General features: G+C 41.6%; 1 protein-coding gene across 5 annotated transcripts in view; it reads left to right on the top strand.

The window, feature by feature from the left end:
• Positions 1-10274, top strand: part of OPA1 (OPA1 mitochondrial dynamin like GTPase) — an 82515-nt gene extending 72241 nt beyond the window's left edge. For all 5 annotated transcript variants that reach the window (XM_083177579.1, XM_083177581.1, XM_083177582.1 and 2 more), the window contains 2 exons: positions 9004-9077; positions 9235-10274. In XM_083177579.1, the coding sequence (XP_083033705.1) occupies positions 9004-9068 (65 nt within the window). In that variant the 3' untranslated portion in view covers positions 9069-9077; positions 9235-10274. The remainder of the gene's footprint in view (positions 1-9003; positions 9078-9234) is intronic.
• The last annotated feature ends 15127 nt before the right edge of the window (positions 10275-25401 follow it).

Below are 25401 nucleotides of genomic sequence, written 5' to 3'. Positions count from 1 at the left end.
GTAGATGTATATGTGGACATATCTGCAGCACTATAGAATAGATCAGGGGTTCTCAGACACGTCATGTTTTCCATGTACCCCAACAGGAGCACTGTGTATCACCAACTATCACATTTTAAAATGAGCTGGAAAACTTGAACTGTGTGGAGTCCTGAGGACTGAGTTTAGAACCTGTGCAGTAGATAAATGGCTAGAATCCTAACCGCTTCCCTCATGTAAGCTATCACTGCTGTTTGTATAGTAAGATGTGTATCGGATGGCTGCTCCCTATGTGATCTCTTTAGCTTCTGTTCCTGGCTGCACCACTAGGTTCCCCCATCCATGTGTGGCTAAATGACTCTATCTGGATACCTCCCAAACTGCAGAAAAATGATGTACAAACTATACATGATTAATGATTCGGGTCAGCGCATGGTCATCATTTTTTGGCTGATTTGTGCAATAAAACCGCTTATTATAGCGCATGTGGCCATTGACCAACAGCTTGTGACTTCTTCTCTTTTTGGCCACATATAAAGAAACCTATTGTGAATATCTTTGCTACGAATTGCGAGCACACAGGGTATCAGCTGCTCACGGATCCGAAAACCAATTAAGCAAGTAATATTATTACATGCACACTCAGCTAACAAACAAGTCGTTTGTTAGCTGAGCGTGCATGTAATAATATGTGTGTTATTCAACTAATATCCATGTCTCTTTCACTTCTTCTCTACCATACATATTAGAGGCCTAATTGGAGTTGGCAGCCAGTGAAGGTCACAACACAAAAAGTACAGTCCCTACCATTATATTCCTGGCCTATACTACAAGACGGTAGTAGCCATATACCGATGCTACACACCTATACCGCCGATGTTGAGGGAGAACAATATAGTGCATACACACTGACTGATATGGTTAACGATATTGATCAGTGATGTCACCCGCCCCCTGATCCGTACATGCATTGTCGACTAGATAGTCGAGATTGAGCTGCATTTAAAGATATGGGGGGGGGGGGGGGGTGTCAACGATTCCCTGATCGCCCATCATTAACAACATTTATCATACACACTAGATAGTTTGCAGTTTGCACTAATGTATACAACAAAATTGTCAATGTTGTTAATGATATATAGCCCGGTGTGTACCCAGCATCAGGGGTGTTTCAGACCACTTACCGCCGCTGGTGCATCATGGTTTTTGTTTGTATTGTAATATTATCCAGATCATTATCTTTTATGCTTTTGTTCTGACTGTTTTCAGTTTTGTATTGGTCCCACAGAAGGCCAGGTGGGAAAGTGATATAGAAGCTTAGGTGTAGAATGGGTTAAATATTAACTCATTGTGTAACCTCCGATAAAGGTATGAGCACTCCTGCTTTTGTCTCTTGGCAGTTATAGGTCTATAGTCTTCACACAGAAAGAACTTTACTTTCCCCATGGACTACATTACATCTTCTGGAGTATATGTTTGGGTTACTTCATTTCCAAATCCAACTTGAGAAAGATTCAGTTTTCTGCTCTTTTTGGTGTTGTATATGAGGAGCCAGACTCTAAAACTGGATCTCTGCACCTTTTTAGTACATTCATCAGCGACCAGACATGCCATTTAGGTAGATAACGGTGGGCATTAAGTGCAAGTTCTGGCTTGTGTTGAACTGATAACATGTCTTTGAACAACCAGTGGACTAGAGAGGGACTGGTTTGTGCTATGACAGCACCCGTTCCACAGACTGTTTATGTACAGTGCTTACCTGGTCAGAAGTGTGCATTGTTATAACTGTTGTGCTGCTTTTTATGTATTCTCAGTATATAGGGGCGAAGTCAGCACAAACAATCCATGTGAATTGCCATAATGTGGCTAGGTTTGGTGCTTTCCTAGAGCAGGCATTGAAAGTAACGGACATATTTATAGCCTTTTAGCAGTGCTGTAAGAGGCAGTCATTGTATTTAGTACTGGATGGAGCAGTGCACCCATTAGGATGGGAGAAAGCTTCTTGCCAGCACCCAGCCATACTGTTACAATCTTGACCCCTTTTCTTATGCTAGGAATATGCACACTTTGTACAAGGGGACTCCGGCACAATGTTTTCTTGACCTGCTGACTGTCCATTCACTCCACAGCTGTTTTACTGTCTTTAGGGAACAGAAGATGCCCTCCCATTTATAAATCTTTCCTTCTTGGTAATTGATGCTCTCTCATTAGGGGCAGCCTGGGTGGTTTCCTTTCAGTCTTCACTGCTAAGTTAACAGTAGTTAGAAAAGTTTGTGAACTTGATGCAGCAATAACCCAAATGGCTGCTTTTGCACGTAGCAATACTGGGTAGCTTTATTTTTACATTGCAATTTAGATCAGGACACCTCTCTTAAATCCAAAGCTACATACACAGTAGGCGACATTCCAAACTATGTGGGCGATGAAAACTGGTTCTGAACGACCAATCATTTACATTGTCCAGTGTGTGCGCCCTCTCACAATGCCGATGCGCATTCCCGCTGGACATTTGTCACTTCTACTGATCTTTTTGAACATGTAGGAAGAATTTAATTTGCTGTTAACAGCATACTTCTGGATGTGGCCACTGGTGATCACTTTTGCAAGATTGCATAGTTTGTCTGAGAGTGTAAGGGAAATCTTTTAAGACATTGCATTGTTTGCCAGTCATCTAGATTGTACTCCCCATAAAGGCCCACACACACTGGGTGACTTTGAGCTGAAAGCAGCTAAGTTTTGTCGTTTGAGCTGCTTTCATCTCAAAAGCCCCTAGTGTGAACTGGTCAGCAATGAGCGATGATGCGCACTCCTGCAACATTGCCGCCCCTCTTCTGCTGGTATTACCAGATAGTTTGCTATTTGAGGAAGCCGCTGATACCGATAAGAGGCAGAGAAACTAGTCATAACCGATTGACATCATCTCTAGAATTTTCAAGTGGGTCTCTTCTCTACCTGCATTTCACTACGAAGCAAGTAAAAACGACCCCACTGCCAATGCTGCTTTATCCAAATTGACTGGGGCCCTAACAGCAAGCAGGAAAAGAGAACTGTTCCCCTCCATCTATTTCCATCTGGCCAGACATGGGATAAGAGACTCTTCTCTCCCATAAAGTGGACATTAGAAAATCTAACCACTGTCCGCTCCCTCACAGGACTAACAGGACTGTACTAATGGTCCTTAGTATATAGGCATTGCAAAATAACAAATTAATACAGTTGGAATATTAACAACACCAATGTACTGTATTTATTTTATTTATTTACAGTTTCCTATATAGCGCAGCAAATTCCGTTGTGCTTTACAGTGGAAAATATAAGCAAACTGGGTAGTAAAACAACATAGAGGTAGGAGGGCCCTGCTTACAATCTATAGGGATAATAGGAGGGATACATACGGATTTCATAGCATGGCAGTCCCACCAGATTACAAGACAGTCCTGATGGGATGCAATTAGATATGTCTGCTAATGGAGTCAAAAGATGATCTTAGGCTAATCACTGTATATTATAATTTATATTTCTTATATGTTGTCTGTTAATTTTAATTGTCACTGGCCAGTGAATATGTAGTGTAATACATTTATTTTATATTATATCATTTTTGTTTCTAGCACAATTTATATGCTCTAACTTGTTCTGTTATCTTTTGGGATTCGGGCATTTCCTTCTAAAACGCAAGAAATCCTACATGTAGGGGGGTATTCAATGTGGGGGTCACGGCAGTCGAGCTTGCTCGACCACCGTGACCCAGTCCAGTTCTCGGTCAGTTTGACCGAGAACATGCAGGTGGGATTCAATGTCCCACCTGCTGGGGAGCGAGAAGGGGGTGTGGCCGCGGGAAGAGGCAAGCTGCAGCCGGCAGCTCGTCACTTTCCGTCCGTTCTCGGCAGAACGAGCCCGACAGCTTATGATGTCGGGCTCATTCTGCCTAGATACCCTGCTCAATGCTGTCGGGGAAGACAGCATTGAATAGGGCCCGTTGGGCATCTCCCCAACGGGAGATGCTCACCAGAGATTGAATATCCCCCATAATCTTATTTTTCATTTATAATTTTACTAATTGGATAATTGTGGCCATTGGGTCAAGTGCTGATATATCTGTTTTTGAGTGTTTAAGAATCACTGGTTTATTAGCTATTTATATAAAAAGTTGTTAGCAGATATTTGCCACAAAAGCAGCATAGTGCTCAGACATTACAACGGGTGCTGCTGTCATGCAGAGGAAATATTGAACAGCCTTATCACAGAGTAATAAATTGTGCTGCTTGTCACACAATTCTCTAAACACCACCAATAATGAAAATGTAACACTGTTTCTTCCCCTCATTTGCTGATGTGGAATACTGAGATGATCCGGTTGTGATACAGGTGGCACACACCTTTTATGGTTCTATTTGTAATGCGGGGGCTTTTCTGCTATTTATCATGCTGCCAGTACAGGATAAGTACAAGATGCGGCCTTGCCAGCCAGCTGCTGCTGTTTCCTGTCATGTGGGTGGTATCCTTGTTCCTCTTTTATATATTAGACCTTGAGCTTATTTATGTATAGGACGTTTGCACACTGTCCTAATGTGTCAGTGTCTTCATTTACATCTCCCTCCTAAACTGCAGGATTTTATCCTATTTATCTCCTCTGTTTAGTCTGTCTAAACAGCGAAAGCAATAAATAGCAGGAAACTACCTTTTTTTCTTGTTTAAGAGACGGTTGCGTGTGCTCAGGTGCAGTCTAATTAGACATAGGTAAGCAGTGACTGTAATGGGACAAAGGCCAGAGGAAGTACTAAATAACCTCATCTGTACAGACACAAACAGTGAATGGCATCTCTGCCTGGTATGCTAATGGTCTTGTCAGGCTTTAAGCATTTTTTAAGATGCTTTGTTTAAAGAAAATTTTGCAGAATCTAGATTAAGGATTTGTCAGTCTCGACACATACACACCGCACAATTCTACGAATATGTACCCAGAAAAAAAACATTGGGGAAGATGTATTAAGCCTGGTATAGTGTTAAAGTGGAAGGTGATAACTCATCAGCCAATCAACCCCTTACTGTCATTTTTTTCAAACACAGCTGAATGGCTAGTGCTTTCAGGGCTGTTGTAAGGCTTCACAGCACCCTAGGCAAAACTTCAATTTACTCCCCCATACCATACTGCCACCAATAACAAAAGGCATACTTGACAAACATTCTGGAATGGCAGGGAGGCTCCCAAAAAATTGGGTGGTCCTCCCAGCCCCACCTCGGGAAGGTGGGCAAGTCCCCTGCTTTCTATGGAGGCCCCCCTTTGCCACCCACAACAGAGTACAAGGAGAAGGGGGCAGCAAAGTAGGGAAGTAAGCCTCAAGGGAAAGTATTAAGGTAAGGTTTTAGATGTTCTGCAGCCGCCACCTGCAATAAGTACATCAAGGATCCTCATAGGCATCTTTAATTTTTGATAGGCAGACTTTGTGGCGCCCTAGGCAGCGGCCTAATGGTAGAGCCGGCCCTGAGTGCATTATCACCTTCCACGTAATCACTTTACCAGGCTTAATACATCTGCGCTATGTCTCACACTACAATTTATTCCCAGAAGAAAAAGAAACATGACCTATTGGTGGCAATTCAATTGGCCCTGACCGATTAATATTGAGCATGCTGGATATTGATCACTGGGCAATAGCGACACGTGGCGCTGCTCATTGCTGTTGCTATGACCCCTACACACTGAGCGTTGTAGGGGCATTTTTTAAGCCTTCTATTGAGATCGCTTAGAAAATGTCCCTAAATCGCTCCGTGTGTAGGCCCCACTAGAGTCTTCTATGCATCCAGTGAGTTTTGTGTTGGCATTAAATGGGCTAATTTGACTTCCTCAGGGGCACCTCTGATATTTTGACTGTATCAAATAAGCATTATATTATTTTATGTGTTATTTTATTCATAGATACACTACTTGATTTTATTTTTATTTTTTCAATTATCCTTAAGCAATTGCATGTTGGGCTTGAATAAGTACCAGCCCAATTTGGGTTGGAAAGATTTCCTCCTGAAAACATTTATTTGTGGTACAGTTACGATTCACCTATGATTTCTTTGTCACCTCAAAGGATGTTTTATTATGTTATTGCGCTACAGGCCAATTTTAAAGGAAGCAAATGCACTTCTGAGGATTTCTGGAAGGGATGGGATAATTACTGACCCAGCAAAATAGATTTAACTATGGAACTATGAATGGGTAAAGAAATGACATGTTGGTGGTGCTTGAGGACTAGGTTGAGGACTCCTGCCCTAGCGGTTGCAAGGAGCGGTGCTGAAAAAAAGAAAGATTGCGAAAGCTACAGTTCTGTGGGTGAAAATGTCCTGTCAATGGGACAGGTCATAGTACAGTGGCCAAACTGGATAAACCAGACAAAACAGTGACATTAGCTGTAATAATCATGCTTTACAACAGCGATATGAAGAAATGCCTGAAGGTACAACATGTTAAACCTTGAATTGGAAATACTACGACAGCAGAAATAATCCCACAGGTGCCACTCCTGATTACGTTGGGCATCTATTTTTTTTTTTTTGCAGAAAAAGTGTCTTGGACACAAAGCAATGCAACTACCGTAGGATACAGAGGCCTGTGCTGATTAACTTGATATGACACTTGTGTATTGTGGGTTACTGAGTCTGTATGCATAGCAGAACATAGATTGTATTGGAAAAAATCTGCGGCTTCTACATTGTAACACAAATATCCAGAGTCAGACTCAGTCATACACAGATATACAAGTGTCACACAGTGTTGTAACGAAGGGCCTAATTCAGTCCTGATCGCTAAGCTGATCATTTTTGGAGCCCTGCGATCAGGTATATGCCACCACGACAGAGTGAAATCCCACCCCGTGCAAGCCTGCAAATTGCTTTAAACTTAGTTGGATCAACCAGTAGCTGAAAATACAGCAATTGCTCACCATCTGTTTTTTTTTTTTTTTTTTAAGTGTGTGATATCTGTGCGCAGGGCTTACTCTGCAGGTGCAATAGAACAGACTGATCGGGGCTGGAGCTGAGATCATGCACCTTCCCTCCAAATGTGTGGTTACGCATGCGTTTTCCCCAAGATAATACGCTGTTCCCACCACTAAATGCCCGTTTTCTGTTAATCAACTTGCATAAGGCCAGTAATTATAAAAATAAAAGTAGTAGGATTTATCACAGGATGATTGTCTGGCTTGTGAATTCGCAGCTGTGCTATCAGATCTGAATTAGGCCCTAAGATGCATTTTCTGCAAATAAGACGCCCAACGCTAGACTAGGTTATTTTGAAACTTGGTGTGCCAAGAATGGGGCTTTCTGGCACCACTGCTGCAATGGCAGACATAAATTGGCCCAACCCAACTGGTTATGCCTGGCTGGCCCAGTGGGAGCTTTCCTAGTGGACCCTGGTGTGTGAATAATTACAATCTTGTACACATTTAACCTTTCCTAGTATGCATTATAGAAACTGGGATAGTTTACACTTTTTACTTATGTAGTATCTGGGCTGCCGATTTTGTGATTGTATGCCTTACCTTAAGGCATACAATCAGATGCGATTCGATGCGATTTTGCATAGGATTCAATGTTAAGAAGGTCCTGTTCATTTCCCCACTATCCAAGTGGGCATAGAGTTGATTTTATATAGTGTGGCGAGCGGACGCATATTTCTTAAAAAGTATTCTGTGTCCCCTAGGGGGGTTGCTACGCTCGCCACACTTCGGGCTCGGTGGCTCGCTGCGCTCGCCACAGGTTTATATCCAGCTCCATGCCCACTTGGATAGTGGGGAAAGGAAAAGGACCCCTTTTTCCCATTGAATTCTATGTTAAAATGGACTCATTGAACATTTTAACATTGAATCCTATGGAAAAATCTTGACCATCGCATCACATACGATTTGGTCGCATGCGATGCGATCCGATCCGATTTCTAAATCGGACGCCCAGATACTACATAAGTACCACACTTACATTGTCCACACCTTTTAACCTCTGAGCTTTTACTTCTCTCCGGTAAGCAACTAGATATAAAGCTTAAAGGTCTATATTAACTCCTTCAGCGGTAAACCCAAGAATTTTCCGGGCTATGCCTCAGTGCCCAGACTGGCAAGCCCAGAAAATTCTTGACATTGCCACAGTTTAGAGCCGGGCAGCCATGCTTAGTTAATTGCTGAACTCAGCTGGCTTCAGCGCTGCCCGGCTCCCTCTACTCCGCTGCGCCCCCCCTCCCCCTGGTATTTTGTTTCTTTCCAGACTCAGAAGACCCATATGTATGTTTGTTTGACTTAATATGTAGGGATCTTTATGAATATATAACCTGCTTAGAACTTTACATGCCCATACATGCTCCGATGCGAGCGTCCATCTTGTGCGTAAATAGCACGAATCGCATCACATGCCTTGTGCATGCGATGCAATGAAAAGCATGTGCAAACAGTATGTGCAGCACATACTTTTTGTACTGTACTATGAGATGCTGCGGGAGCGCGCATCTCAAAGTACAAGTCGGACCGTGTATGGGGCACCTTTTGTTCTATTTCTATTTATTATCTGTATTAACCAGATTGATTCTTGGCGTCTTAAAGTCTTTAATTCCCTGCTTAAACTGTGGATGGTGAGACTATGTTGATATTGACCGGTATGAATTTCCACCACTTATGAGGAGAATAAGGATATTAGGTTAAAAGAAAAAGCAAGGATTAGTGATTGTTGATGGCCATCCATTCTGTAATACAGAGGAGCAGGTGCTGTGCCGCCCAGACATGTGATTTTAGGGAAACCTAACTCTAGTTTTTTTGCACTTCTTTAAGCCCCAGGGACCTAAAATGTGAATAAAATCCACTTCAAAAACTTTCTATATTTTAAACACAATACTGCCTTAAATATTACATTATGTATCATGTATTTATTTGACGGCTCATAATCCCTTCATCTTTTTCAATACAAAACCCTCGGAGTCCATCAACAGTGTATAGGATTATTAAAGTACTGAACTATTTGTTTTTTGTTTGTTTTTTTTCCCTGCAGAAAAAGTAAGAGAAATTCAGGAAAAACTTGAAGCCTTTATTGAAGCCCTTCATCAAGAAAAGTAATCCGTCTAGGTAATCCTCCTACTATATTACTGACAGTGACGTGTTTATTATATGTATTATATACTCTCATCACAATGATGTGTTTATTAATGGATCATGCCAGTTGTAACTGTCTTGCTTTATCTTTTTTTTATTATTATTCATTTTAAACTTGTTTGGTCTTTAGATAATACATTATAAGGAGAGCGAATACAATCTGGGCATTGCTGAATTTTCTACACAGCGCAAACTCCTGAAGAAAGCTCTTCTCTATGAAACCTACAGATGGAAAGCCTTGTTTGTTTAGAACCGGCTACTCGGGGGACTGTCAAGTGTTTGAAAGTGTCCACTGAAGACACACGTCTACCTGTTGCTGCTGTCCTGTGTTTGTGCTGTACCTTCATCACATTTACCAAGTTTTACATAAGCAAACAATCCTGGCCAGAACATATCCTTTTAGCATGTGTATATATATATAAATATTTAGCAACACTTATTATTTCTTTAGTGCTGTCCATGAAATATTGCAAACTGCTTATTTGTTTACTTCTATATGAAATATGCAACAACAGAAAAAGTAACATGGAATATTAAACCCATATAGTATGAAATGGATCGATCCTTATGAACTGTTCACTTGAATGCCTCAAGTTTCCAAAAGAGAATGAAATTGTAGTTTAAAATAATTTATTGAATTGGTCTTGCACAGATTATATCTAAAGCAAATTAAATAATTTGAGGACACAATTTTTTTGAAATAATTAATGTTTTGTCTTTTTATCCCCGTGAGCACTTATTTAATAACCGTTGCTAATAATTTGGCAGTTATTTTTCTAAACATCCATTAATCGTATATTGGGGAGATAGAGAAACACAATGCTCATGACCATAGATCCTCAACCCTAGCTATTGTGGTTCACTGAAAGAAATAGAGTGTTCTATTTTCTAAACCGGATTTTGCAGACGCACAACTATACAACAGATGCTGTGGTAGACACTAGCTGCAAAGCACTTAACTTTTTTTTTTTGTTTGTTCTCTTTCTGGTCATTACAGCTAAATAGCAAATGAAGATCGTTGTTAAGCTCTGATGTTTATTTTTGGAACAACATCTTATTAATCAGAGTTGTACAACAGGGAGACCAGACATACTAGGGACATGTTGGATGACATTTTCAGAAACTGGTGAACAGTGAAAGACTCGATAACCAATCAGTTTTTTTTTGTTTTTGTTTTTTTTAAACAAATGAAGGTGAAACTCACTGGTAGAATGAGTCCTGTTCTTAGAGGATATAGTATACCCATTTCAATTCTAAAATGTACAAGTAATAAGCCAACATACAGTTTCTATGATCTAATGTCTGTAAATGTTTAGGATTTGCACTTATACTTTTTTTCCTGGTTCCTATTTTTTTTTATACAGTTTTATTGGTTCCAGCACATTACACTTAAATTTGTTGGGAAAAAAAATTGTACTGAAATGTTTTCATTTTTGAAAAACCTCCTGCCATTAAAAGCCTTGATTCCAATTTCAAGTATATAAAGATTTCAATAACAATGCAATTTATATTACACAAATAATCCACTTCAGCTTTGAGGATATGTGATATTACATGTGTATAATACAATTAATAAATCACTTTTGTGCTCTATTCATGCCACTGGTCCCCTGTGAAACAGTAGACTACATTTTTATGTACAGTATGTTGATTCAGCCAACAAAATAGCTGCTTCCATGCACTGTGTATTATTCACTAGTCACATGGCCTTTATCAATTTACACACAGATCTGATGCTAATAAATTACTGTACAAAGGAAACGCAAATGCTTTTTACTTGTGGATTATTGACCATTGGAGGGTTCCCGATGCATCACCAAAAACAACAAAAGAAATACAACAACAAAACCCCAGCACAGAAATTGTGGCAATTGCTGTAGTGGTTCTACTCTTTATCATATGTGTAAAACTCAATGCATTAAAAGCCCATTGCACAACAAAGAAATATTTTAATTTCAGCAAACCATATTCTTGAATTGCTTAATTTGAAGTAAGTTCTCTTACATTGCATTTTCTTTGTCCATTTATCCCGGATTTGCCTTAATTTATGATCAGTTTATTTTCCCATACCCCTCTTCTTTTTTGCTTGAAAATAAAACATAGGCCCTTGATTGTAAATGTAAAAAACAAATACTGAATGGGCACTTTTTTGAAATTGACAAGATGCTGTTTGTCTTGTATATCTGTTCTATTCCGGATGCAAGGTACAGCCACATGTAGTATGGAGTGTGCAGAGTCTGGCAAGTTTTTTCTGTAAGTAGTTTATGGTTTCCCCACAGAATGAAATACATAAGTTGTTCTGAATTACTTTTGTGGCACTTAACATGTATACAGCATGATCCATTAAAATGAACCCTGGCTATTTATTAAATTTTATTGTAACTTGTCTGAAAACAAATAAAAAAAACAAAAAACTTTTTGACAGTGTTTTATCGAATGTGTCTTTTTGATTTTAGAATTCTCCATAGAAAAGTTTATGCCAAATTTGCTGGAACTTTAGTAGAAAATACCTGGTTATTCCACACTGTTCACTGTTTAAATGTGGAATTAGGAACATTTTTAGTATATTATTTTTCAGCACATCAGGGCACAAATCAGCAGTAAAGCGGTAGACTGTTGTATCAGTTGGTACACTGGTATACTAAAACATGATTATTTGCTAAATGGCACTTGTGTATCTGAGAACTGGAGTTGAAATCCTCTGACCTAGAGGTTAACAAATGAGGCCTTGTGGAATTTTAGTATACAATCCTTAATCCTACATCTAAGAACATTTACAATTATTGTTTTTACGATGTTACACATTTGTCATTTATTCACTGATGCCAATGTTCATTTAGGGCCAGATTCTCTAAGCTTCAAAAGTGATAAAATGGAGAGTGATAAACAGCCAGCCAATCAGCTCCTGTATGACATTTTTCAAACACAGTCTGTGACATGGCAGGTAGGAGCTGATTGGCTGGCTGTTTATCACTCTTCATTTTATCACTTTTGAAACTTAGAGAATCTAGCCCTTAATCCTTTATCCTAGGCATGGTTGAAAACATTTAACATGCTGAATATTATTGGTCATGTACATACTTCAAATCATTTCATATGGTTTCTATTAAATGTATGCATTTTACAATACACCAGATACTGTACATTAGAACTTAATAAGAGATTAAAATCTCAACTGCTCATGCATCATAATTGCATAACAACATCACCAGGAAGATGGTTGTGCTGGCAACAAGCGTAAGGGGTGGGACATTTGTAGTGGGAACACTGTACCCATTCTATATACGCCATGACTGCAGCATTTTACTTATGTTGTTCGCTGTTTGTAATGAAGGGAAAATGTTTCTTTTCCTGGTAAAGTGGAAGGTATACAGTTTTTCGTTTTATTTTACCCCTCTGCTCTTTCATATGTTCGGTTTTTTGAGGAACTAGCTCAAGAAAATGATTGCTTGTTATTCAATTTCAGTGTCTGGGATAGTATACAAACTTTGTTTCAAGTCATGTTTTAAAACGTTGTGCATTTAATGTGTTTGATGTGTATATACAACATAAAAGTAAGATACCTCATTCAAATATATTTGGAATAATCCATTATCCAAAATGCTTCTGGTCCCAAGCATTTTGGATAAGGGATGCTCAACTTGTATTAACATTACAGGTTCAGTATCCCTTAACCGAAATGCTCGGGACCACAAGCATTTTGGATAAGGGATTTTTCAGGGATTTTTCAGGTTTTTGGAATATTTTTTAACATCTTACCTGGTCCCCTGGCGATGCCCAGATGGTCCCACAGCGGCCTTCTGGATCCTCTTTAGCGGTCCCAGGTGTGCATTGCTCAAGTTTGCGGGCGCGCCGGTGATGTCACTGGCATGCACTAGCGCAATGCACCCCTGGGACCGGAGATGCCGCTGAAGAGGATCCTGAAGCCCTACGTGGATGCCGGGGGACGTGGTAACTATGAAAAAAGGGCTGGGGGGGGGATATTCTGAAAAACCATGGCTTTTGGAATATTTCGGTTTTTGGATATACGGATGAGGGATACTCAACCTGTATTTACACTGTGCCGGCTTGGGGTAGTTGGTTTGGCCACACCTCTCTGGACCTGAATTTTCTCACTCCTCCTACACTTTTACTTCATACACCATAGTTGTGTTGAAGCTCTTCCTTTCATAATTCATTTCTGGAATGTACATTTTGGGATTTAGTTGCCCATTAATCAATAATGGTTTGAGATCACAAAACATACACCTGGCATACCGTATGTGCTAATATAATAGGGAGGGGGAGACCCAAGCACTGGTTTCTGTGTTGTATATGATCATTTTACATCCATCTGTGGACAAAATATGCCACTAAAAGGAACAATTGCTAATAGACTGCTTTAGGTGCTCTAATGAAAGTAAAATACAGTTATAAGCAAGCAGAGAGAAATGTACTCTGTTTGGGCACTCATCCTAATAGATGTACTGTAAGTTAAAATATGTCTATTAATGCAGAGCCACAGCTGTATCGCTTTACAACTGCAACCACTAGCATTATTCATTGAAACACTACTCGTAGAGAAGAAGCACATCCCTACCTCTCCGACAGCAGCCCATCCCTACCTCACCTCTCCGACAGCAGCCCATCCCTACCTCACCTCTCCGACAGCAGCCCATCCCTACCGACAGCAGCCCATCGCTACCTCACCTCTCCGACAGCAGCCCATCGCTACCTCACCTCTCTGACAGCAGCCCATCCCTTCCTCACCTCTCCGACAGCAGCCCATCCCTACCTCACCTCTCCGAGTGCAGCCCATCCCTGCCTCTCCGACAGCAGCCCATCCCTACACCCTACAGTACCTCTCCGACAGCAGCCCATCCCTACAGTACCTCTCCGACAGCAGCCCATCCCTACCTCACCTCTCCGACAGCAGCCCATCGCTACCTCACCTCTCCGACAGCAGCCCATCCCTTCTTTACCTCTCCGACAGCAGCCCATCCCTACCTCACCTCTCCGAGTGCAGCCCATCCCTGCCTCTCCGACAGCAGCCCATCCCTTCCTCACCTCTCCGACAGCAGCCCATCCCTACCTCACCTCTCCGAGTGCAGCCCATCCCTGCCTCTCCGACAGCAGCCCATCCCTACACCCTACAGTACCTCTCCGACAGCAGCCCATCCCTACAGTACCTCTCCGACAGCAGCCCATCCCTACCTCACCTCTCCGACAGCAGCCCATCGCTACCTCACCTCTCCGACAGCAGCCCATCCCTTCTTTACCTCTCCGACAGCAGCCCATCCCTACCTCACCTCTCCGAGTGCAGCCCATCCCTGCCTCTCCGACAGCAGCCCATCCCTACACCCTACAGTACCTCTCCGACAGCAGCCCATCCCTACAGTACCTCTCCGACAGCAGCCCATCCCTACCTCTCCGACAGCAGCCCATCCCTACAGTACCTCACTGACAGCAGCCCATCCCTACCTCTCCGACAGCAGCCCATCCCTACAGTACCTCACTGACAGCAGCCCATCCCTACCTCACTGACAGACATACACATTTCTGACAGAAATTTTTCTAAATATGTCAAAATTGCTACATAACTCACAGGACCTGACCTCAATTCTCACCAAAGATGATTGGTGCAAAGAAGATTTGTTTATAGCACATGAACAGGACTGTTTTCCTCAATTTTTGTATCTGTTTCACCCTATTCACCCTATTGTTTTATAGATTGATATACCACTCTTGGGTTTGCGGCAATGCAATGATATGTGCACACCTTATTAATATTTTGAGTCAGTGACTGTACACATTCCATCCACCCACCCATCCTCTTGACTAAAACAAAGCAAAATGAGACTAAAATGTGACTTTAAATCAATTCCAATTTTAAGTAAGCGTCTAATGGCCCATATACCAATATTGGCAGCCAGTGCCAGATTAAGCCTTCGGGGGGCCCGGGGCACTTTAGACAGGGGGGCCCCCTTGCACTTGTCATTACTGTCCGCAAACTGCATGGGGGAATATTACACTGTCAAAACACAGAGTAAAGGCAGTATAAACTTGGTCAATGGGTAACTTCATATATATATATACACACACACACACACACACACACACACACACACACACACACACACCACATGAAAAGCCTGTGTTTGCACCTTACTCTGTAGGAGAGCTCACAGACCCAGGGCTGCCTCTGATTAAAAACCCTCCCATGACTAGGCTGCTGCTGTTATCCATGGGCCTGAGAAGCATGTAATGAGCTCCACCAATCAGAGCTCAGCACAAACGTCTCAGCCTCTGCCCTCTGGTGCAAAGTGTCATGGGACTTAGTCAACTCCCAGTAATGCACTGCACACTTGGCTCCCAATGCTCAGCCCCATTAATCATTGTCACATTGGCAGATAGGTGAAGCTGCAGCACTACCCCACTCCCATGCACAAAACCTTTTAGCTATAAAAAACAACAACACAGGGGGCCCCTAGCTAGAGGGGGGCCCAGGGGCACTGACCCCTTGTGCCCCCATTATAATCCGGCCCTGTCGGCAGCTGCAGGAAACTGACCTGTTTCTGGCATCAGCAAGTGCATACACATTTGCTAATGCTGGCAGGGAAAGTGTCAGCCCTTATTAATGATGCAAAGGGGCCCCTGGTAGCTTGCATTATTTGTCAGCTTCTATGGGCTGCAGTCGGTGTAGTCCATAAAAGCCAGTAGTGCACAAGTGCAAGACTACCCCCCCCCTCCCTGCCCAGTATCTGTCTCCACCATCTGTCCCCCCACTCCCTGCCAACCATCCGTCCCCCAATCCCTGCCAACCATCCGTCATTACCTCTTCCCACCATCCATCCTGCACCCTCAGCCCAGCATCTGTCCTCCTGTCTCTACCCAATATCTACCTTCCCTCTCTCTGCCTAGCATCTGTACCAACCTGTCTGTCCATCACCTGTCCCCCTCTCCCTCCCCAGGTTTGTGCTACTGTATGGTGCAATTGAATTGATGGTACTGTTTTGTGACTATGGTAATAAAGACAAGCATATGTTTGCGCACATAGTAAATGGCCTGTAATAACCATGATCCGCTTTGTCAGATCAAAAATGTGCTTGTTTTTGGTTGAGCTGAACACTTAATTGAATCCTGATGATAAGCTTTTGCTTGGGATGTATAAATGAATGTATCATTTCTAGTATAAATGACCAAACACAGGCCCTGCTCACTTTGTGTGAAACTCATCCTGTTATTATCCATATTATGTGGCCCTGCACAATGACAAGATACAACAATACTATTAGCATTTCCATAGTGTCTGCACTGCGTAATAGTGAAATTGCACATCCCAAGGCTGCTCAGTTTGTGTTCCTATTATGTGGGAGACACAAAGAAGCTGAAAGCTGGTAAAGTTCTGTCACATTTTGCTATGTAGTGACCGACCCTAAAGCTTCATTCTGCTCTATAACATCCCTTGTTCATTTCTACTGAATGTGCACTGAGGTAGGTAAATGAATTCAGTGAACGGGTGGGCGTATGATTCCTTTCTGACCTCATTCCTGTACCATTTGTTTCCCAGCTTGTACCAAGGCAAAGGGGACATTTCTCTGGGTTTTGTTTCAAAAAATTTCTTTCTGCCTGGTGAACTGACAGGGGTTGTTCTTGAACTAAGCAGGCTGGGGTTTCACTAATGTGTATTACACTTTTTGGTATTCATCTAATTCTATGAACAGCGTCATAAAAAATGAGCTTTATATTAGATCAAGCATGTGTTCTTATGAAGCCTATATCTCCTTTATAGAAAAAAAGTCCCGTTGTATAAAGTGTTTCTTCTCTGTAATCTAACTTCATGAACACAGAAGCGACTAGTTGTGTTATCTATACATAAGCTGAACTGCACTTTGTGATAAAACATGAGCTGCTGGCAAACCTTTGAAGAAAGTGTCTCCAGTCTACAAAGAGTGCAAAAAGATTAACGATTGTCTTTTCTACACATCACTTCTAGCCCCTGCAGCAGATAATGGCAGTTGTCAACCGGAGAAAAAAAAAAAATTCTCCTTGAAAACAGAAGCCGATGTTCATGTGATGTCCAGGGATCAGATGATATGCCAAGGACCAGAGCATCCCATGAAAAGGAGCAAGATGTCAGATGAAAAGGTTTCTAGGATAGTGAAGAGAGGGATTAGTGGAATATTCATGATTCATGAGGATCAGCAGGTGACACCTAAAGGCATAGCACTTTATCCGTTTGGCAAACAGTAAATAAAGGCCACTGGTTGCCAGGATAAAATGCAGCAACAAAACTCCAGTCTTTCCCTGTACAATAGAACGCTGGTGTTTGCCACTTGTTAAGTAAAAGCCAGTTTCATTTCTAAGCATTGTCCTGATTAGTAAAGCACTAGTCTTGTGCCATCACGTGAGCGATGGTTAAACCGTATATTGGGAGAGACTGACCATGTTTGGTCACAAGCTCAAATTTGAATCCACTTCTTTATCTATAGATCCCACCGTTTTATAACATTGTAAGTGTTATATGTATATTGTGGCCACTCAGGTAAATATACTGCAAGGCTCCATATGTTTCAAATAACTTACTACATGTTAACTACATGTTCTCCTCTTAATGAAGCCGACTGCTTTGTATACAAAGGATAGATATTCTAAAACCTGGCACTTGCTTTCAGTGCCCAAAAATTGAAACGGCAATGTTTTTACTGGCAAAATACAGCTAATAAAGTATTGACCTTTTATATTTGGGGCATAAAGATGATCTGAAATGCCGGGTTTTAGAACTTGATGCTTAAATGAGCTCATTTCTATTTAAAACATTGATACATGCTGTCAGGACCTTTTGTATGTCCATAAAGAATGATTTGCTTCATATACAGGTTGAGTATCCCTTATCCAAAATGCTCGGGACCAGAAGAATTTTGGATAACGGATTATTCCGTGTTTCAGAATATTTTTATATTTTTATGACGTATCTTGCATGTATGTTGTACAAACACATCAAACATATGAAATACACACAAATATATTTTAATTGTGCATAAAACAAGGTTTCAAAACATGAAACAAAGTTTGTGTACTATCTCAGATACTGAATTTAAATGCCAAGCAATCATTGTCTTGCGCATATTTAGTGCCAAATATATCATGTCCCCAGTAGTGATTTTAGCAACGACAACAAAAAAATGTCACTTTCTGGAATGTATGGTTTTTGGAATTATTTGCATAATGGATACTTGGATAAGGGATACTCAACCTGTACCTGACATATTGTAGTGTAGCTTTTGGAACATGTCTCTTTACTCTTTAAACAATTATATAAAATAATTTTTTATTCTGGAACGTTTCATTTTATTTCTGTTAGACGCTGAGGAACCGTTTTGGCGCCATGCAAATAAATCATAATACTAATAATAATGATGATTTCATCAGAAAATTAGCCAAGCATTTCATGATCCTTTTTAATGATGCCACAGCAAATATTCTGGAGAGAACCTGTTACAGCATGCAGATTTCACAGTTAATATAGGAAATTGAGGTTAAATGGTCATAACAAATCTATTAGCGTGTCTGGAAAACTCTACTACAGAGCAAAAGATAGTTCTCCTCTAACAAGCAATTCATTGCCTGCTGACCTTCTAGGATATAACGGCTAATTTCAGCAAACAAAACAGACATGGTCCATTTGTGACTCCACAAATATTGAACCAACGTCTTCAGCACTGTAACACTGTTGACAAGTTGAAGATAATGCAATTGTCTTTTTTGTTATCATGAAGTACAACTTGTGGTTTCAGCTATTACACTCTTGGCAAACAGAAGTGATGTTCTGATTGTGAGTGTGGAATGTTTGCTCTCCCAATATAAACCTGAAACCTACACTCTTATCTTAAGCATCATCCTTTCAACCATGGCAACTGCAGTTACTACTGAAAAAAGCTTTTGCTGCTGTCTTGCAGTGGGCTCCAGAGTCATTGGCCTGATGCATTTTAAAGATTCACTTAAATAATTTTTTTTCCTACTTTAAATATTGAGCATTTAAGGATTTTATTACCGCCAGAATAAAAATATAAGCACAATACATTTGGTCTTGAAAAACAATGTTTAATTACTAGCTCACTGCAGCTAACCTTTGATAAACAGGGAAAACAAACTCATGAATTTGTGTTTTCAGCAAAGGTCAAGTTATAAAATGTTCCTTCAATAATTGCAGTGTTACAGTCAGCTTTTTTATTTTTTAAATCGACTTATAAATTGATATTCGTTCATACTTGCCTTTTTTGAATTTCACCTCTCCGGGAGAAACACGTTAGGGGGGAGGGGGCAAGGCTGACACCACTTGGCCCCGAAAGTGGGCCAAGTCTAACACCACTTGGCACCAAAAATTATGCGAAATGCCGATATTGCGTCAATTTAGCCCTGCCCCCTCTCCTCTGATCCACTATTTGCGGTAATTAATCCAGCGGGCAAGATGGGAGCAGGGGCTCTTGCCAGCAAGCCGGTGACTTCCCTGATTTTCGGGAGGCTCCCAGCAATTCCGGGAGTGTAGGTAAGCCTGCATTAGTTATACCTGTGGTCAGGGAACTCGAGTCCTCATTACCCCACGCAGTGCAGGTTTTACAAGTAACCCAGCAGGTGCACAGGTGTACTAATTACTCACAGACACATATTATAAGGTCCACAGGTGGAGTTAATTATTTAACTTGTGATTCTGTGAGGAGGCCTTCAAAACATGCACTGCGTGGGGTAATAAGGCCCGAGTTCCTGACCACTGAGTTATACAGTCAACTAAGGCCAGGAGGGATGGGGCCATGGTCACTATATAGCTGCCTGACTACCATTATGAATACAGAGCATGGTCATCTGACCTTAACACTCCAAACAAAATTGCCGCAAAAGTTACACACCTACTGGTGTTTGTGATGTGTTTTCCTAATGTTAATTACAATAAATCATATCACTCACATATACACTATATGGAAAAAAGTATTCAAACACCTAACCATCAACACGGACTGTAATGTAATTCCCATTCTTGGAAGACTTTCCTCAAGATTTTGAAGTGTTTACAGAATGAATGGGCACAAATTCCCACAGAGAGTATTTATGAGGTCAGGCACTGATGTTGGATGAGAAAGCCTGGTTCACAATCTCCATTCCAGTTCATCCTAAAGGTGCTCGGTTGGGGTTAAGGTCAAGGCTTTGTGTGGGCCAGTAAAGTTCTTCCACACTAAACTCATCAAACCATGGGGGTTATTCTAGTCCATTCTTTCTGACAAAATCCTTCTTAGATGGACAAAACCATGTGCACTGTGGGTGGGGCAGATGTAACTTGTGCAAAGAGAATTAGATTTGGGTGGGGTTTTTCTTTAAAGTGAGATCTATATTGAAGTGTAAAATCATGCAGTCAGTATTTTCCCTGCACAGAAAACAAAATAACTCACCCAAATCTAATTCTCTCTGCACATGTTACATCTGCCCCCTGCAGTGCACATGGTTTTGTCCATCTAAGAAGGATTTTGTCAGAAAGAATGAACTAGAATAAACCCCCATGTCTTTATAGTCTTTGCTTTGTGCACTGGGGCACAGTTATGTTGGAATAGAAAAGGGCCTTCCCCAAATGTTACCACAAAGCTGGAAGCATAGCATTGTTCAAAATGTCTTCATATGTTGATGCATTAAGATTGCCCTACGCAGGAGATAAGGGGCCCAGCCCAAACCCTAAAAAAACAGCCGCATACCATTTATCTTCTTTCACCAAACTTCACAGTTGGCATAATGCAGGTGACATTCTCCTGGCAACTGCAAAACCCACACTCGCCCATCTGACTGCAAAACAGAGACGTGTGATTTATTACTCCACAGAGCACGTTCCCATTGCTCCACAGGCCACTGTCAGTGTGCTTTACATCACTATGAATTCAATAATTAACAGGTGTGGCCAAATACTTATTTCCATATCATGGGACAGATGCACAAAGCTTCAAATGTGATAAAATGGAGAGTGATAAACAACCAACTAATCAGTTTCTGCCTGACATTTTTCAAACACAGTCTGTGATATAGCAGGTAGGAACTGATTGGCTGGCTGTTTATCACTCTCCATTTTATCACTTTTGAAGCTTAGTGCATCTGGCCCAACATACAATATGTTCAATGTGTGTTTTTATTCTATTTCAGTGCTGATTTGGGGCTCTAGAATGTTGGGAGGTAGGAATAAGGAGGTGCTAGACTTGCCCTTGTTCTTGCACCTGGAAGAGAGTGCTACAGTAGGTAAAATGTATAATGTATGTCAATAGTAAAAGAGCTGGCTGTCTCGCTCTGTATTGATATCTACTCCCCAGAGACGACCATTGATCATTTGGAAGCTGTCATTGTACCACATGTCAAATTAACACTTTTTGCATGATTAGTCTATTGTCTTTAATGTTTCTCTCAGCACAAAAGCGGCTGTTGGAGCCTGTGTTTCCCCTGAGTACAATGTCCACAGCTCTGAAAGAGAAACAAGGGTCTCACTGTGAGGCGACATCCACCAGAATTTTGGAAATGAGGGAGGATGGCTTTGTTGCTTAGCAGGTTGTGTAAGAAAATGAATGGCCTGCCTTTTCAGGCTTATGATTTCCTAGTATATCAAAAGAGTTTCACAAAGGGAAAACAAAAACAATCCAGACATATCAGCATAGTAAAATAAACGTATCCAGGGATTTGGACTATGTGAGTGAAATGAATAGATTGCAGCCTTAAATATGCCTTTCAGTGCCTTTATTATTGTATTGTTTGCACTGAAAAGGTGTCTTTTCTGACAGGATTGACACTATTCTCTATGATCCTTGGCTCTGTATGGCCTGTGCAAGCTATCCTGGATTATGCTGTTTGAGATCTGAGTAAAAAAACTAAACTATTTAAGAACCTACCTACACTAGGAACTATATATGATCTAGTAGGCAATTGCAGAGACTCAAATTATTTACATAACCAATAGGAGCCCAGTATCTAAAAAATAATGGTTTAATGTTTCTTACAGCTACTGTATGTTCTGTTTTGTTGCGTGAAAAGCTGTTTGCAAAGTGCTTCTATTCAGTTAGATTTTTCAGACTCTTATACCCCTTTCGCAATGCATCATCCACCCGGGTTATTGGTGAGTTGATGACGTACCGTATCAACCAAGGGTTATGTGTGTTTTGAAAGCACCATTTAAAATTTTACAGGTCTAGCAACCCGGCATTCTGACCTGTGTCAAAAGAAGGATTAATCCCTCTCAGACCAGGGTTTCGGTGCATTGTGAATGGGTACCTCGGGTCCTGTTCACACTATGGAGGAGGCAGTGCTTGGAGACAGCTCCAAGTGATGCCTCCTCCCCTGATGACGGGCCACCACTCTGCACCGCCCCTGTCTGACATCAGCGACCTGGCTTATTCCTGACTTTTTTTACAGCTGCTGATCACCGAAGATGGAGCAGGCGCTGACGTCATGAGATGTCAGCTGCCCTCCCCAAGCAGGGAACACCATGCCCGCATTCCCAGAAGAATGCCCCGCTTTTTATGGAGATGCCCATAAAAGTCTGGGCGTTCCCCTCCAGCTGTATACGGTCACTAGCTTGATCACACAAAGGTTAACAGTCATTAGGTCGACAACTGAAGGTCGACACCCTTCAAAGGTCTACATGGAGCATGGTGAAAGAATAAAATAGTGTGCTCGAAGCATGGTGAGCGGACGCGGTGCACCGATACGGTGCCCATGTTGAGCGATATGGTGTCCCATGTCGGGACAAAAAACAGGAAAAACCCATGTTGAACTTTGGACTGTCCACCTTCCCCATGTCGACCTAATACTTGTGTCGATCTACTGACTGTGGACCTAACCCCATGTCGACTTTTGGAGGGTGTCAACCTAAGGCCTGTCGACCTTCAGTGGTTGACCTAATACTGTTTGGCCAAATTTGGCCCCTCCTGATCAAACCAGAATTAGGCCAATAGTTCTGTCACTGTTTAAATATTTATAATTCTGTGCATGTTCTATTCAAGAATTTCTTACAAATAAACTATATTATAGTGGTGCAAATTTTTTACTTCTTATATACGTTTTAATATTTTGCTTTTGGCAATATATGATAATGGTCGAGAAACTCAAATGAAAAAACACCCCAATTTTATTGAAATAATAATATTTCTATTACTTAACATTTTAAAGAAGTGGGCTGGTCTGAAGAAAAAGTTGTTTATGTGTGTAGACAGTTGGTCAGTTGGATGGTTAGGCTAGTTTCACACACTCCGGTTTTGACCGGATGGCAAAAAGCCGGACACACTTTGTCCGGCTTTTTGCCTGACAGTTGTCTCTTTCACATGCACCGGCTCCGTGAGCCAGTGCTGTGTAAATTTGAGGGTAAAAACTGAAGTGACGTCAGTTTGGGGGCGGTGGAGAGCTAAAACCGGACACCAAATGACCGGTGTGTGTGAAAGGCCCCCATCGCCCTCAGCACACACTGACCTGTGAGGATGGGACGGCCACGGAACGGCAGCCGGACACTGCAGTGGAAAGATCCGGCTGCTACCCGGCATAAAATTAGTGTGTTCTTACAATCAGAAGCAAAAGTTGAAAGTGCAACTTTGTTTGTTATGAAGGAGGATATGATGTTGTGCAGTCCTCAGACATGCAGGAAGGGGATTCGGTATGAAATCCCGACGGTCAAAATCCCGACAGGGTCAAAATCCCGAATGGGTCAAAATACCGACACTTGTACATTCTATATGTCGGGATTTGGACCCTGTCGGGATTTTGAATGTCGGGATTTGGACCCTGTCAGGATTTTAAATGTCGGGATTTTGTCCATTTTGGGATTTTGTCCTTGTCAGTATTTTGACCCATTCGGGATTTTGACCGTTGGGATTTTGACTGCATCCCGCAGGAAGGCATAGTACATTTTCATATCAATAATTCAGACTGTGTGTGTGTGGCTACTATTGCTGCATAGGATCCTTCATTACCTGCATCTAACAGAGACTAGCGTAGGCGCAGTGAATATTCTGTATATGATCTCCAATGATTTCATCAGTGTCAAGTCTGCACCATGACATTTTGGGATTCTTTTGAGGAATCCTTCGTTAGAAACAAAGTTGCAACAAACTCAATTCCAGTATCAAAAAGTTTAAGGTGAAAATATCAAGGCATACAGAGCAACCAAAATGCATCCGATCTTCTTAGCGGATGGGGGCCTTAATTAGGACCTAGGGATCACATTTCCTTTAGACAGTTACTGTAGCAGAGAAAATATTCTGATTCAAGTTATCTGACAAACTGCTCTGTATGCCTTAATATTTTCACCTTAAACTTTTTGATACTGGAATTGAGTTTGTCCCGGGGGACAGGATCGCATGAGATACATTGCTTGTGGGCCTTTTGCATGCAATGTATCTCATGCGATCCTAGCAGGGGCTACTGACTGCGACAGATATTCATGGCAGTTAGCGAGATCTGCGACTGCTCCTGGCATAGAAATTGCACAAAAAGTACCTGCGATGTGACAGGTTTCATGTGATCCATCGTAGAAAAGCGTTGCAATCGTATGAATACGGGCCATATCGCACTAGTGGATGGGGGCCTTTAAGATAGACATCATAACTTGTGTTGTACTTAATAATGTCAAATGTATCAATCCAACATTACGCCATGTGAAGGTTGTCTATCACACTACACATTGGTCCTGATTCTGGTTCACTCGCAACAGCAAATTCTCTCTTTAATGAACAAAACCATGCACACTGCAAAGGGGGGGGGGGGGGGGGGTCACAGATGTAACATGTGCATAGAGAGTTACATTTGGATGGGGTTGTTCTTCAAACTGATATCTATCAGCCAGTATTTAGTCTGCACAGAAACAAAATAACTCACCCAAATCTATCTAACTCTCTTTGCACGTTACATCTACTCCTCTGGGAGTGCACATGGTTTTGTCCATTAGAGAATTTGCTTTTGTGAGTGAACCAGAATCAGGTCCATTATCCTTTTGTTTATGTTGGTTTATCGATTATTAAAGCTAGCATTTCAAAAGCTGTATGGGAATCACATATATTTGATCTCTCCCTTGTTATATGTGGGACAAGTTCTCTGAGTTATGGAATCCAAGGGAGGGGGGAAGAAGCAGCTTGATGATACGGTACCCAAACCCGATCCAACATCAACCTGCTGAAGCTGCTGTACAGTAAATTGTGTGAATGTGGGTATCATAGGTAACACTAGTACTGGTGACATCCACTGCGGCATGCTCCTGAAAAGGGGCACGGCCTCGTGATCACGCTCAAGGTCATGGGCATGACCTAGC

This window comes from Crinia signifera, chromosome 3, assembly GCF_055691185.1.
Source record: "Crinia signifera chromosome 3, ASM5569118v1, whole genome shotgun sequence".
Taxonomy (NCBI): Eukaryota; Metazoa; Chordata; class Amphibia; order Anura; family Myobatrachidae; genus Crinia; species Crinia signifera.
The sequence above is the reverse complement of the archived record's forward strand: the minus strand, read 5'-3'. Positions and strand labels throughout refer to the sequence as shown.